This window comes from Aythya marila (assembly GCF_965140915.1).
Source record: "Aythya marila genome assembly, chromosome: 17".
Classification (NCBI taxonomy): Eukaryota; Metazoa; Chordata; class Aves; order Anseriformes; family Anatidae; genus Aythya; species Aythya marila.
In genome coordinates, this window is record NC_139058.1 from 8222231 (window position 1) to 8237508 (window position 15278).

Genomic DNA, 15278 nt, shown 5'->3' on the forward strand with positions numbered 1-15278 from the left:
AAGAAGGTGACATGTTTTTTTGTTGTTGTTGTTTAAGAGTTGACACAAGGCAGCAGAATATGGAGCCTCTCTCTACTTTCCTTTTCTGAATCAGGGATAAAAACACAGCCCGTTCTTGGAAACATTGCATTCTGAACTATGTAGTTCAAGAGGCAGTTGTTGATGCCAGGACAGAAGAAAAATGCTAGCTACGTCAGTGCCTCCTCTAACCTGCTGTGATCTGTCTCCATCATACTTTCCAGTGCAAGGCCCCAAGGGATGGAGCTGCTGCTGAGTGGCACCAAAGCACAACTGACCTGCGTCACTGCAGGAAGGGGCTGTAACTGAGAGCAGTCTTCCCACGGGCCAGCCTGCTTAGTCAGCACAGCTCGCATACCCCCGGCTGCTTTTCAGGAACAGTCCCAGTACTAGGCTAGCTGCTGGCAGCAAGGAGATAAAGCTCTGTACCCCTTGTCAGTCCTGGTGAGCGGAGGCACTGCTTGTAGGGGATTTTACCTTTGGGCTTGGCAAACTGAAGTAGCATCTTCCCTTTTCAGTTTGACATCTGCAATAAGCAAAAGGATTCTGCTCTGGCAGGAAGGAATGTAGAGATTGAGCCACAGTCCACACAGATCTACAGAGCATTTTTCTTTTAAGCTTTAATACAAGGTAGCACAATCTGCACCTTCTCATACTGAGGTATTTAAAACATTTACAAAGAAATGGTATTCAAAGGCATTTAAAAATAAAATGTTTCCCTTTCCTGAATCAAACATTAACACTAAAACCCCTGCTGCCAAGTGCTATTCCCTGTTAGGCCCTCAGCTATAAAGCAGATGGCTAGAAAACTTACTTGAATGGCTTGATTCCCCTGAGATGGGGATAGATGTTTCCCTGAACTGGCCTTGACTCGGTGCCATTGGGGAGATGCTGCAGCAGCCATCCTTTCCAAAGTCCCTGGAATGCTGATAGAAGTTGTTACAAAATCTCTCTTATAAGGCCAGGCTCTGTAAGCAAGCAGGCTTGCTGCACAAGCTGTGTGTGAAGAGGGCTGGGCCAGAAGCCATGCTGTAACTTCAGGATCTTGCAAGAGCAGCTGCCCTTACAGCCAGAAGAGCAGGAGCTGCTGCCTCATGGTCAGCGTGACCTCTACAGCTCACTTGGCCACTCTGTCCAGAGCTAGCCCTGTAGAAAGTCAGGGGAACTTAGATGTCTATCCTCCGTGCTCAACCTGCTGTAGGTAACAGAAGGGCACAGGTTTTTTTTCTTTACTCCAAAACTATCTGCTGCTGGCCTTTTGGTCTCCTGATCTGTGTACGTGAGCAGGAAGCAGACCACTTGGACACCTACAAGTGTGGCTGTGCATGTAGCACCGCAGGAAAATAGAGAAGTGGCCTCAGCCCTGGAAGACCTGGATTTTTCGAGAGCTTGAGGAGAGCTTTTCCAAATTTTACACTAGGGCTAAACCTACTGTTCCTGGCCAGAGCCATCCCTCAAATACTTATTTGGGGAAAACAAACATAAAAAAACAACCCCTGTTCTAGTAGCAGGATTCTGGATAGTGTTCCCAGCTCTCAGCCACTAAAGCAAAAAGACAGGAACTATAATCAGAGTGTAATTATCTAGCTAAGTCTGACGTGAAGCTCCCCTCAGTCCCTGCAGTACTGCTCCCTCCTGGGCTTCCAGGCTGAAACGTAAGTAACAGTGCACACCGTTAAATAGGAAAGGAACAGAAGAAGGAAGCCAAGACCACACTCTGGGCTATGGGATCTGTGGCTAGGTGTGAGCCTGGCCCATCATCCCCTCCAGCTCCTTGGCACTCTGTGGAGACAGGTGGGAGGAAGCAGCAGGGTCCACCCCACCACTCCCCAGCTGGTCATGCACTGAATGGTGCCCCTCAAACAGATTGTGATGAATAGCCCATTGCTCTGTCCCCCTGCATCACCTTCATCTGGCTTTCATCAAAAAGAAAACAAAATAGAAATGAACACACACAACCCCCACACTCACAGTGGGAAGCTGGAAGCTTCGCTCAGCCTGCACCTCTCCTGCCCCAGCTGCTCAGGCACCAGGGGTACCTGCCTGCCCCATGAGCGGGCCGCTACCATCGTGTGTTTCCTCCACAGGCGTCTGGTTCGTGTGCACCACAATTGTGTTCTCATCTACAAGCTCACAGGCAGGATTGGTGAACGCTGAGAGTGGCAGTGTGATGCGCTGCATTTCACGCTCGTAAACTTTCTGCTCATGCTTTTCCTTCAGATCTTTTCCCCTAGATAAGAAAAAAAAACCAAACACATAGGTATGTGCATGAGGCGAGTGCCACTGGCTAGAGGCAGAGTTCCAGTGAAGACAATATACTAGAAAGGCAGATTTAGCTCTTTCTTTAACAAAAGGATGTTCCAGCTACATACAGTGGTCCCTGAAACATTCCCTATCGTAAACAGAGGCCCCTGTGTGAGAACCTTTACAAAAAAAGCAGCCAAGTAAAGTGTCCCTCTCTCTAACTGGCTTATTCACTGACAGTGCTTCGACTTAATGATGACTGTACAGCCAACTTCCTGCTTCAAGCCACGGAGCTGACGTGTTACTCAGTACCTTACAGTCCCACAGCACTGCCTGGTGCAGGCCCAGGGGAGCAGTGAGACAGCACAGAGCACACTGCTGTGCAAAAGAGCTTCTGTAGCCTGCTTCATCCAGCAGAAACAACCATCAGAGGTAGTGACAGATTCTGCCTTTTGTTGCAGCAAACAAACCTGTGTAGCAAATTACACCATTACTGGAAGTATTAAAGCCTACTTTAGAGCTGGCTCTGTTGCAGCTAACAGCTTAGTACCACAAGTGGCTTCTCAAACTGACTTCACTTTACAGCCTGTAGCTAAAGGAGATGACACCTCTGTAATTTGTGCCAAGGAAGAACTGCCTTGCTTTAAAAATGGATGGCATTAATAGCACGTTGTCTCCAGAAAAAGCGTGTATACCAAAAGCTGCTAAACACATTAGAGGTTTCTCACCACACCCACCCAAACCTGCCAGCTTGCACATGCAATTTAGAGAGCAAGACACCAGGGAAGAGAGGAAACATCCTGCACTGCAACCCTGCAGTGGGCTCTATGGGATTGAAGAAGCAAAGCTGCATTTGGACAAAGCTCAGCCTCTGTTTTTGGCTCCTTCCTGCCAAAGACAGGAGTGAGGTGCGACAGGCACCACTCAGCGCCTCCTGGGGCTTGTGATCCCAAACAGGCAGAGCTGCTGAGGGCTTCCAGTCAGCACATAAGCATTTTGGCAGCTTTTCAAAGCTGCCTACAAGCGTGCAGCAGTGGCTGCTGTTCCTGCCAGCACATGAAACAGCATTCTCTGAAGTGACACCTCAAATCAGATTCTTCGACAAGCAGCACTCTGTGTTTTGCCCCTTATGTAACACTCCTCCCTCTGTTTTTTTTTTCTGCCGGCGTTTATTATAAACACTTACATAAGGACGTGTCCCAGCCTGGGAGAGGGCTCCTTCTGCTTGGTTGTGTCAGACTGCTGTCAGACAGCCAAACTACAGAACAAACCCTTCCAGAGGAGACAGCCCGGGCCTTCACTTGCTGCAAACCATATTCACTGGTATTTGTTAATCCTGCCCTGTCCCTTACAAATAACTAAGCTGCTTGCTGTTACCACAAACCCTTCTGATGCTCAAATGCTGCTGAGCTACAGAAAGGTTTCTTTCCAACACGCTGAAGTGGCTGAACAAGTTATAACTTACACATGAATCCAAACTGACCTTAGAGCACACAGGAGCAGACAGGGTTCCTTTTTGGTAAAAAGAACTTGTTCAAAAAGAGCACTACTTGATATGCAGCTTCACAGAATACAATGCATGTGTGCAAAGAATTTGCCATTTTCCTTCTAAAGGTACCTATGCTAGAAAAAGCTGGGGAACAGGTGGCCTGCTAAAAGGATCGCTTCTTCTGACCACAAAATAAATTTCCTGTGAGGACACCTGGGATCTGCTCTCTCCAGCTCTTACCTGAAAGTCAGCTCCCCTGGGAGCACCTGAGAAAGCCACATCAAAGCACATACACATGCCTGCACACACAAGCCCCAAAACAAAAACAATCTTAATTCTTAAATAGTTCTTGCGACAAGAGAAACACTTGTATGAAAAGACAGCATGTAGCTGTCTTTTCACTAGGAGCTAGTTGGGTCTGCAGATGCTGCTCAGACTTTCCTTATCTACGTAGGTTGCTTCATGCAACCAGCCTTTGTACGAAGAAGAGTAGCCACTGACCTCTTATAGATATATCCCAGGACGATGCCAGCTCCAATGGCAATGATTATCACCATCATGATCAGCCCCAGCACATACCCTGTGGAAAGAAAAGAGGCAGAATTGGAGGCATTAGATCCAGTTACAGCGTTGCTTTCAGAGCCTCAAAAAAGTCCATCCTGCCAGAATTACAGGAATGGATGGATCCAGCACACAATCCAGTGTTTGTACCTAGTGTCCCTAAGTCCTTCTTTTCTCTGGAGTTCATCTGCACTCTCTGACTTATCCCAATGACTGGCTGCACAGCGGCTGCCTCGCTCCGGGAGGGCAAGGTATCAGCTGGTTCAAACACCTGGTTGACCTCCTGAGAAATATTAACCTCTGCTGTAGGGACTGGGACTGTGGTAGCAGTAGCATCTGTTGGGAAAAAAAAAGAGACAAAATACTAAGCATTGATGAGCACTTTAGCATAACATGTGCTTTGTGAGTGGAACAGATCTAGACTGCTATCACCGGACTACCTTCGAAATAACTGACAAACATTTCTTCCCTCTTAAGCTGTTGCCAAAAATCCTAGCAAGAAACACGTATTCCTCCCCCTGCTTTCCTCTACGTGAATCTATTTAACTAGGAGTGTAAGGCACCACCACATATGAGACAGAAGTCAGACAGCAGAATGAATCCCAGGTTCAGGGCATGAGTCCAGGGGATGCAGAATGACTTCATTTAGTCTATAGATCGATATACAGGCTGCAGCTTCAATCATGCTGAACAGACATAAACAAGATGATGAGGATCTCCATCCCAAGTCTCCCAGGAGTCTTTATCTTTCTCCTGCCTCCATCCTTCTGACACAGAAAGGTTTGACGGAAAGAGACTCCAGCTGGTGGAAGAACAACCTGGGGACATTCTTATGCAGCCCCTCTTTGCAGCCATATCGCAAACTCCTTTAGCATTAGAGACAGGCTAAGTCAGAGCTACACTTCAGGCAGCACAGTCACTGACTGGCCTAAGTACAGCAAGTCCCTCCTCAGCCAGAGCCCAAAGAAAGGTGCTTAAGGATGGATATCTTCAAGACAGCTTCTTCTTTCACGTCACAGCTAAAATGGAAGCTGTAGCACAATATAAGCTATGGCAGTGGAATGTATGCATCTACTACTTGTCCTAAACAAACAAAAAAATAATAATGCTTTTTGGAAATGCCATACATGGTATGCATCCACACCTGAAAACTCCCTCCATCTCTCAGTAGGCCCTTGGATCTCACCCCACAGCTGGCAATAACTCCATGTGGATTTTCTATCTGCAGCCATTTTGAGTCCTCAGTGGAATGTGAAATGGAAGTACAGAAGGGGAGTTAGAAATCAGGGTCCCCTGCACTGCACAGTTATTTTACTTAAAGTCAGCCAGAGAAGCTGAACTAAGGCAAGCTGCAGGACATGACTACAATAAAAAGGTACCCACTCTGAGACATAAAAATAGCCAAACCATTAAACATGCAAATCATGTATTGGCTGAAAGGTCAGTTAACTCTCCAGATCCCAAAGCTGCAGGGCTGTTTTGAGTAAAGATCTTGGCAGTAGAACATTTGTTTTGCTTTATCTTTAGGGAAAAGCAGGCAAAAGACAAGCACAGTGAAGAAAAGTGGAGGAAGTACATGTGGGGAAAAACTGTTTACGTGCAAGGCTAGCGATCCCGAGGGACAGTGAAGTGTGTAAATCTCGAGGGGCTCCCAGAGATAAACAAAAAGTTCAAGAAACAAGTGGCTACTTTGCCCTCAGGCAATAGAAATATCTTCTCTCCCTGAAGCATGCTCTCAGCTACAGTTCTTCTCTCGGCAGGTCATTTCACACCCTGACACGTCTGACCATCCAGGAAGAATCCAATGCTTGGGGTTTTCTTTTTCTTACTGTCCTCCCTTCAGTTCTTGTTTTTATCAAGTTCTATTCCCCCTACCTATGTCCAAACTCACCCTGGCACTCATTTAGCAGCTGCATACTTGTTTAGACAGCTGTAGCACGCCCCACGGTAATGTTCTACCCACGTCTCTGTAGTTCCTAGATGTCCAGACCTCAGCCTTTTGCAACACGACCCAACAGCCCCATAGCGACTAGCAAAATAGGTGCAGGGGCAAAGCTTTGCACAGGCATTTTGTGGTGCCAACACAAAAGCTCTAGGGGTGGAGCAAGGTGCAGCTGGGAGGCAGATGTGCAGATAAGGGCCAGAGGGGGAGCCCCGGGTACACTCTGTTCCCGGAGAAGGGCAGTGGAGGCTGGCGGAGCTGGGGCTGTCCGTGCGCAGGGGGGGGACCCCACCCACCCTGGTGACAAACCCCAACCCCAGCGGCGGGATGGGAAAAACAAAGCCCAGGGGAGGGCAGCAAAGAGGGGAAAGAAAGGGAGGGGGCGCTCCTACCTGGGCACGGGGCGATGTCGCAGGGTCTCCTCTCGGGGACCCCATCGGCACCTCGGACGTAGCACCAGGGCGCGGCGGCGCCGTCGGGGTTCCTGCAGCTGTTGTGATCCTCGGCGGCTGCGGGAGGCACGGGGCCGTCAGCACGGGGACCTCGGCGGCCCGATCCCTCCCCCCACAAAGAAAAAAAAAAAAAAAAAAAAAAAAAAAAAACACAACAAAACGCAGACCCCTCGCACCCACCTGCCGGGAGCTCGGCGCCGGGCCCGCTCCGCACCGCCAGCCCCCAGTTGAGGCACGGGGCTCCTCCGGAGGCCACGCTCCGGCTCCCGCGGTAGGACGCGCCGTCGCCGCGGAGGCACTCTGCGGGGAGAGCAGGCCGGGTATGCGGGGAGAGCCGGGCAGCCCTCGCTGCACACCCCGTCCCTTAAATCCCCCCCGGGCCCAGCCTCCAACAAAGCCCCCGCTCACCCTCTGCTCCCCGGGCGGAGGCCAGCAGCAGCAGCAGCAGCAGCAGCACCGCGCCGAGCCGCGGGGCCCCGCGCAGCATCCTCGGCTCGGAGGGGCTCGGAGCAGCCCCGGCTGTGCTCGGCGAGACCTGCCCCGGCTCTCCCCTCCCCGGTAAACAACCGCCGGGCTCCGCTCCCCCCCCCCCCCCCCCCCCCCTCCTCTTCCCTTCTCCCCTCCCGCCTCGCAGCCGCCGCCGGGTCCTAACGCTGCCGCCACCGGGCGGCTCCCGGCTCCCGGCCCCGCTGCGGAGCCCCCCGGAGGGGAAGGGGAGGCCGCCGGGGGACGGCCCCGAGCCCCGCAGAGCCCCGGGACCGCGGGGACACGGCCCCGAGCCCCGCAGCCGGGAGAAGGGCTGGGGCCGCAGGGGAGAGCCGCGGCACGACCCCTGCCTGGCCTCGGGGGGTAAAACGGGCACTGCCCCTGGCCGAGCAGCGAGGGGTGCGTTCTGCTCCCCTAAATCTCCAGTCGGGTTCTCCAGTCGGGTGCACGGGGGGCACACGCTCACCTCTTGCTGTTCATTGACTCCATGTGCTCAGAGAGCCGCCTGCTTACAGAACAACAAGATAAACAGCCCCCAAATGCTTTACGTTAATTATAGTGCAGGCATCCAGCCACAGTGATAAATAATGCCTTTCTGCAGGCAGTTCAGATGGGTTACAATAAATGCCCATCTTCCAAACAGGCAGAGGTATTCAGATACTGAGATGCCAGTGAGAGCACCAAAGCACCTGGAGTCACCAGCAAGGTTTCTGGCTGACACAAGAGACAAACAAGCAGCTGAACCCTCAGACCTGCCCACAGAGCTCACACGGATGGCCTGGGCCAACAGACAGGGCTGCAGCCAAGGCCCCGGCCTGCAGCACAAGGTGCTATTTCTGGCTTTCCCACAGCGTTCCTTCTGACCTTGGCCAGTCTGCCTGCTTCACTTCTTTGCTCTTTCCCTTCCTTTCTGTTAAATAAGGGGTAATCAAAGCTTCCTCCCCCGAAAAGGACATGGAAGTTCCCTTCTTTTAAGGTGCTTTGAAATCACATGGGAACTACTGAACGCACAGAAAGTATTTCTATGCCGGGAAGCTGCGTGTTGTACCCAGCGTTTGATGAATCACTTTGCAGGGCAGTGCTGGCCGGAGCAGCAGTCCTTCCCTCCACTCCCAGATGTTTCCATCCTGGCAGTGCTTTCTGTCAGGCTGCTACAGGTGTGACAAGCAGGCTCAAAGAACTGATCCAACCCAGCTCTCAGCCTTTTCTTACCAGGTCACACACACTTTAACCCTTTACAAACAGATTGCCTGCTGGATCCAGTCCACAGTGCAACCGCCAAAAAGCAGATGTACCAGCATGACAGAGGGGGAATGACAGAAACAGGTCAATTAAGCTGCACTACCACTGAACATGAAACTGTAACCTTAGCACTTGTGTGTGATTCGTGCTTTAACAATACAATTTAACACTACGTTAAGTTTAGTTTAATAACATCAAATTAAAAATTAAAAAAAAAAACAAAAAAAAAAAACACACAACCTCCAGCCAGATTTGCTAGGTTGGAAAAATCCTTTGTGTATCTGTACTGACCGACATCACCAACTAAAATGTCTGCTTCATGTCATTATGCTCATTGTGTGCAGACACTCAGTTCCTGCATTCGTTATGCTCTCCACTTACCCTCTGTGAAGGCAACACTAACTGAAGAGAGATTTTTGACTAAGGGCTGCTGAATCAGACCTTCTGTTTGTAATAGCTATTCATAAGAGATTTTATGGGACAAAATCCATTCAGCCAGAAACTGCAGGGCCACACATGCATCCAGAGGCACAGTCTGTCCAAAACTGTTTGCAGAGGGCTGCCAACCTGTACAATTAATTTCTTTTAGCTCATTTCATGAAACTAAAGCTTCTGTGCCATCTCGCACAGAAAGCATCTCTCCCTGTACATCCTGACCCAAGAACTGCAGGCCAGGCAGTAATCTCTGTGGAAACAAACCTCAGACCTTCCCAGTTCTCAGACCTTCCTCAGTTCTCTCTCCTATTATGTAACAAGATAAATTTGCACTTCTCATTACACGCGGCCAAGTTCCAGCAAACAATTTGAGCTTTTAGTCCATAGAAGGACAACGGGGAATCTGGGAGAAATGCAAAAACCATCACATTAACGGTAAAGATCAAAGTCTTTTCTACAACTGACTTCTAAGCATCATTTTTTCTCTTTCATCTCTAGCTTTCCCCAGGATAAGGGATGATTTATGCCTGGCAGTTTCATGGAGTTAAGTTTAATAGGATGCCAGTAGCAGCTGTCAAGGGCAGAGTCAATTGTTCTTTCTGCTCTTTGGGAATGGCTTTGCTCTTCTTGCTACACTCTTCAGAGATTAAACCTGACATTACTACTCAAACTTTAACTAAACAAATAGCTCTATAACTGTACCCTCACATAGTGTAAAAGTCAGTATGTACATACACATATGTGCACCATAATGCATACACACACTGACAAACACTTCACAGAATACATAAGCCATCTTTAGGAATGAGGAAGGTTAAGCATCCTCCCTAAACTCAGCATGAACCAGTTTCAACTGTGAGCTGGTACCTTTCTGCTGTTCACCTTATGCAAGTTCCAGAATGAAAATGTCTGCTTTCTCTCTCCTGCCTCTCAGTTGGGCTTTTTTTTTTTTTTCCCCCTACCTGTGGAAAATTTCAAAGTATATGGAGAACTTTCTTTAAGAAGAAAACTACAAGGAAGCTAGCATGTAGCACAGCACGTTACACAAAGGGAGGCAACTAAAAATACACAGTTCTGGAAGAACTTTACAAGAAGTCATCAAACCCACCCTCTTTCTCTGGCCACAGCAAAGTACGTTCAGATCTTCCCAGCCAAAAGTTCATCTAATTTCCTACTGAAAGAACTAGCATGCTTATTACTTAATCTTACTAAATAAGATACTGGGGGGAGTAAGCAAAATCACCTTCACAATCTAAGTATTCTTTCCTAGACAAATTAACATGGACTGCTTAATATGGAGAAAACTGTCCACGTTCCTATCACTTCTCATTTCTTTATAGGCAAATCAAAATAATTTTTCAAATGTTTCCCTCAAAACTGGTTTTTCGAAAGTTCTCTTTATTCCAGTTTACCATTTCTCCAATTTCTCTGCTTACTTTATAAACTGTAATGCCAAGGATAGTAAACTGAGGTCTCATCCATAATGAACAGAATATTAGAGCAATTTGTGTTTAAAGCTTGAAACACTAAGTATCAAATGCTACCAAACACTGTTAAGTACTTACAACTCCAACAAAACTGGGTTTTACTCCTTTGTTGCCTCTGTCCGGATCATAAGAACTGTGATTCTCAATTGTGAAAAGCCTTCCGTAAGCAATGATGTAGGAGTCAGAAATAAATACATTTTATTCCTAACCTAGAAATAATCTGCATAGAAGAAAAAAACATCAGGGTTGGAACAAGCAGATCAGATGTTGAATCTATGAAATTGTGAGCTAAGTATAACTGCGACTCAAGACAGAGACAGTCACTACAAAGGAGTCAGTGTGGAGCGATAGAAATATCTGATTGCTCTGTTGCATCCCCCTGCTGACATGTTCAAGGAGAGGCTTCCCCTCCCCCTTCGATCTGACAGCATGAGCTATTGCTAAGTAAATGCCAGCCACAGCCTCCAAGGACTAACAAGGAAGTCTGCAGAAGCAAAACAACCATATGTGATATTTGAACTGGTTCAGACTGGTTCAGAGTTTGCTCTACTTAGTCAAAGTGCCTTCTCAGATGAGCTTTCTGTGTGGGCTGTAATAAAAGGAAAGGGGCCTCAGGAGGGCAATCTGGGTCCTATTGTTTACTGGGGGAGAAGCAGTGCAGCTACACTTTCCTAGCACTGAGATTAGCACTAAATTCTCTCAGCAATCCCTGATTTAGGAAATTTCACACTGAGTCCTCTCTAGCAGCAACACCCCTTTGTCCATTTTGTGACAAACTACATACTGCCTTACCACAGTTCCCTGAGTGGTTTTGACAGGCCCAACTGCCCATAGACACGTGTGTTCACAGTGGTCCATTGCAACTGTTGTAAAGGACTCAGACTGGATCATGGCCCATAACTCTTTCCCCTTTCCAGAGCATTCTAAAATCAGCATACAGATCACAGATGCTGTTTTTACCTGCTTTCCAGTGGGTGTGTCTCCAAGCAAGATAACATAAAACTGTCCCAAAACTGCTAGGAATAAGGTAGAGCTGAAGAGGTTTCAGCCTCCACTTACTTTTTTTTTTTTTTTTTTTTTTTTTTTTTCTCCTCTACAAGCACAGGTTGCTGCTGACAAAAAAACAGAACGTGTATGTTTAAGGGTGGAGGGAGTCAGAGAATATATAGGTTTATGAGTGAGGAAAAAAGGCCTTGCTCTAAATTCTTCTACTGATTTGCTGTTTGACCTTAGGCAAGCTTCTGCCTCTGTTTGTCATATTAATACTACTTAAATCACAGAAGGGAGAAAGGATTACATGTCTGCAAAGTGCTTTGAAAGCTTCAAATATGTTATACCTTATCAAATGGTATTCAAGGGGAAGGAATCATGAAGAGGGATATGCACAGAAAGTCTAAGATGTTCCCATGTTATCTATGTGTATAGTGCTGACTTAGCACAAACAAACATTAATGCAAGAAGAAAAATATGAGGATGTGTTTTGTGTTTTTTGTTGTTGTTATTTGTTTGTTTTAGGTATAGAAGTACCTTTTTAGCTTTCCTCTTTCTTCATTCCGCGTGGTGCACAGCAGTAACTAGCAAAGCTAAATAGTCAGCTAAACAAATATCCTTACTCGTTAGAAAATGCTGATGTAAATCTACAGATGAAATGCATGAAAAAGGCAGCACCTGGAGATATCTGGAGATTTGAATCAGAGGGAATAAAGATTTCTGTTTGGGTAACAGAAAAACTTCCAGTGAATTGGAGAGAACTATTTAAACGTCCTTCTACCAATCCTTTACTCACCATGGGAACTGATTTCACAAGCAAACAGAAGTGATAGCCCAAAACATTGCTGCTTAAATTTCAGTAATCATGGAATATTGTCAAAGTAAGAGTTAGCTGCCACTGTGGAAAGAATTAGGTTACAGAGTTGCACTTAAATATACAAGACTTCCAGTTCCTTTGGAAAGTGCACCACCTCTAAAAAGCAAAAACACTCATTATTAGCAAGCAACTCCCATATCCCATGCCAACATAAAGGCAATGAGATTATTAACTTGTACACATTGGAGAAAAAAAAAAACATACATATAGAGAGATTTTCTTATCTACCTAGGGTTTTAGGACTCAGATCCAAGCTGTCTTTGTGATTCAACATGGGAGCAAATACCAAACCTTTCAGCAGAGCTACTAGTGTTTCCTCATAAAAGCGCAGGATTCACAGACATTTAAAATGCAGAGCTCTCACCACCGGATTTTACTTCCTTAGCTGACCTGAAAGCAGATAAAACCATTGGCACACAGGTACTGTGAAAGACCTCTCTCTCCACAGGTGTTTGCCTGAAGGCTGTGGGAGGGGCTGTGTTTATTTTGGGAAGTTGCCCTTTCTTTCCTGTGTAGAAAGGCAAACCTCTTTATTTTCTCTGTGGGTTGCACACATACCATAGGCATGCAGGGATAGCCTCTTTCATGACTGTTATAAATGCACATGGACTTTTAATGTCTATTTGCAAAAGCAAAGACCCTGTTCCTTAAATATATTTACAGAATAGGGCAAATCTTTGTTGCTGTTGTTTTGGTCTTGAGTTTGCCATTCTCTTAGAAAGTTAGGGCTCAAAGTGTTAAAACCATAAGGAGGCAAAAAGAGCTGGAAGGAACAAAGGATTGGTAGCTTCACCTCATACTTCACTTAATTCTTTAAAATACAATGGCGTTGAGTTGGAACACTGTACATTTGACTTATGACCCAACACCTGAGGTAGGCAGGCCAGGAGCATCGCAAAAATATATTTATACATTCTATCTCATTTTTATTTTCACCGTCTTCCACATATTCAATAAGGACAATACCAAATTTCACATAGATACTTGCCACTCCATCACTTACACTAAAAGGATGTAAGAAATCTCATCGCACAGCCCCAGAGAAAGGATTTGCTGATCAAAAGACCATCCTGATACACAATGTTGCAACCTGCCCATGGGTTCTCATACAGTGCTGTGGAGATGAGCAAAGGCAGAAACCACCTCTGAAGAGGAAGATCTGTAGATATGAGAAATACAGGCTGTCTCTGGGCACTCATGGTCTCTGTTCTCCGTCTCCATAAAAAGAATGCATGCAGCCTGCAGAGTTTAATTCTCTTTTGGTTTATTACTATTTAAAAATCAGTTTTTGCATCCCCTTCTACAGAGGCTTCACCTTTCAACAGAACATACAAAAAATACACACAATAGAAAAAAAAAAAAAGATAGGTAGGTAAGTTGCTTTATACAAACAGGTCCCTAAGAACCCAAAAAGGCTAAAACAGGCTCGGTTTCAATAGAAGCAGGCCCGTAAATAGGCAAGAGACTTCATTCAAGTAGGGAAAGAGTCATCCATCCTCACCTAAGATCCCTTCTTGCTCACACTGAAGACAATTGGAGGATTCCCAACAACTTCAGTAGAAGCAGGATTAGGATTCATCAGAGTCAACGGCAAACTTTTCTGCTCCTTCCCTTCCAAGGCACTGTCTCTTCCATATAGCATGCAGCCAGGAAAGAATGCCAGTCTTCCTGGCTCATCCCACACTCATGTTTCAGTTGTTCACTCTACAGGACATCTGAGAACAGCCTTTTATTTTCTCTTACAATGTGTATCAGCACTAATTGCAGCAAACTTTCAGGTTACAAAAGTACCGAAGAGAAATTCTGAGTCCAAGAGCAAGGCTTGGTTGATTTTTTAAGAGCCAGCAGTCAGTCTGACAACTTTGCAAAGGGCACGTAAAAACTGCCTGGAGAAGGCACCAGTTTGTAGACACAGGAGCCAAAAAGCTATCAGCAAGAATGAGACCAATTTATTACAAAAGCACTTACCCAAGCTCACTATGTGACTGCAGGAAGCTTAAGAGCATTTATAGCTGCCGGTGGCTGTATGAAGTGACCCCGTGGTCCACATAGAACCCAGGAGTTGGGAGGGAGTCACTGGATCAGAGAGACACCAGTTGCCTCCTTCCTTCAGCACTTCTCAGCTCAGAACACTTCCAGGTCTCCAAAACCGCAGTACAAGTAGAGAAGCCACCCAGGAACAGCTTCATTCACATAAACCCTGAGAGCAGATCAATAATGCCAGGCAGTATTTAAATTAATTTAAATATTTTGCCTTTCAGGAAGAATGTAACCAAATGTTTAACTTTTCGTCATGCCTGGAGTCAGCAGGGACAAATGTTTGTAGCAGAGTTCAGCAGCACGATTGTGCAGCACAATTTGGCACATCAATTAAATCTTGAATCATTCCCACTCATGGATTATCATCATCTAATTTTATACATGAGAACCAAACACAGGAAGAGGCTAGAGATGACACAAGGTGTTAATTCTTTACAAGCAGGCAGTCATTACCCACCACCACAGAGCAAACAACTGTGGTTTTCCACTAGCATGCTTTAACTGTTCCAGCCACCTCCACAACCCCTTACAGCCAGGGTTCTTGCTCCTGTTCTGCACCACTTTGCAGCTATGTCACATAACTATTTTTAATTTATTTTTTCTCTTTAGCCAAATAGTTCTCTGGTTTGTTTTACAGGTAACAGCTATTTGCAGAGCTGTATGTATCTGAGTAAGTAAACACTCGGGCAAAGGAATGTGTGGAGGGTGAAGGTGTCAAGGGAGCAGGCACAAAGACATTATGCCAATGCTGCTGCTACTGATTCTTCAACAGTAAAGGGTGGCCTCAGGCTGCATCCCAGCCAGGGTCCCAGGCTGAGAGCTCCAAAACACACCGCCTTCTTAAAGGCACACGGAGCAGCAGGTTGGGCTGAAGGCCAAATCTGTTCCCAAAGGCTCATTCACAACAGCCAAAGGATCTTGTTTTGAAAAGCATGTTCAGGACAAAAAGCGGGACTCTCTCAGGAGACATGGGACTCTTCCACAGTCTATTTCCTTTTTCAAATTTTCTTATTTT

General features: G+C 46.5%; 1 protein-coding gene across 1 annotated transcript; it reads right to left on the bottom strand.

The window, feature by feature from the left end:
* Window positions 1–614: 614 nt before the first annotated feature.
* PIK3IP1 (phosphoinositide-3-kinase interacting protein 1) lies at window positions 615–7270 on the bottom strand. The gene is made up of 6 exons (XM_082774484.1): window positions 7115–7270; window positions 6887–7006; window positions 6647–6763; window positions 4463–4648; window positions 4253–4331; window positions 615–2248 (listed from the first exon to the last, which is right to left on the bottom strand). Exons 1-6 carry the CDS (start codon window positions 7191–7193, stop codon window positions 2041–2043), a joined length of 789 nt encoding a protein of 262 aa, XP_082630610.1. The 5' UTR covers window positions 7194–7270; the 3' UTR covers window positions 615–2040.
* Window positions 7271–15278: the final 8008 nt, after the last annotated feature.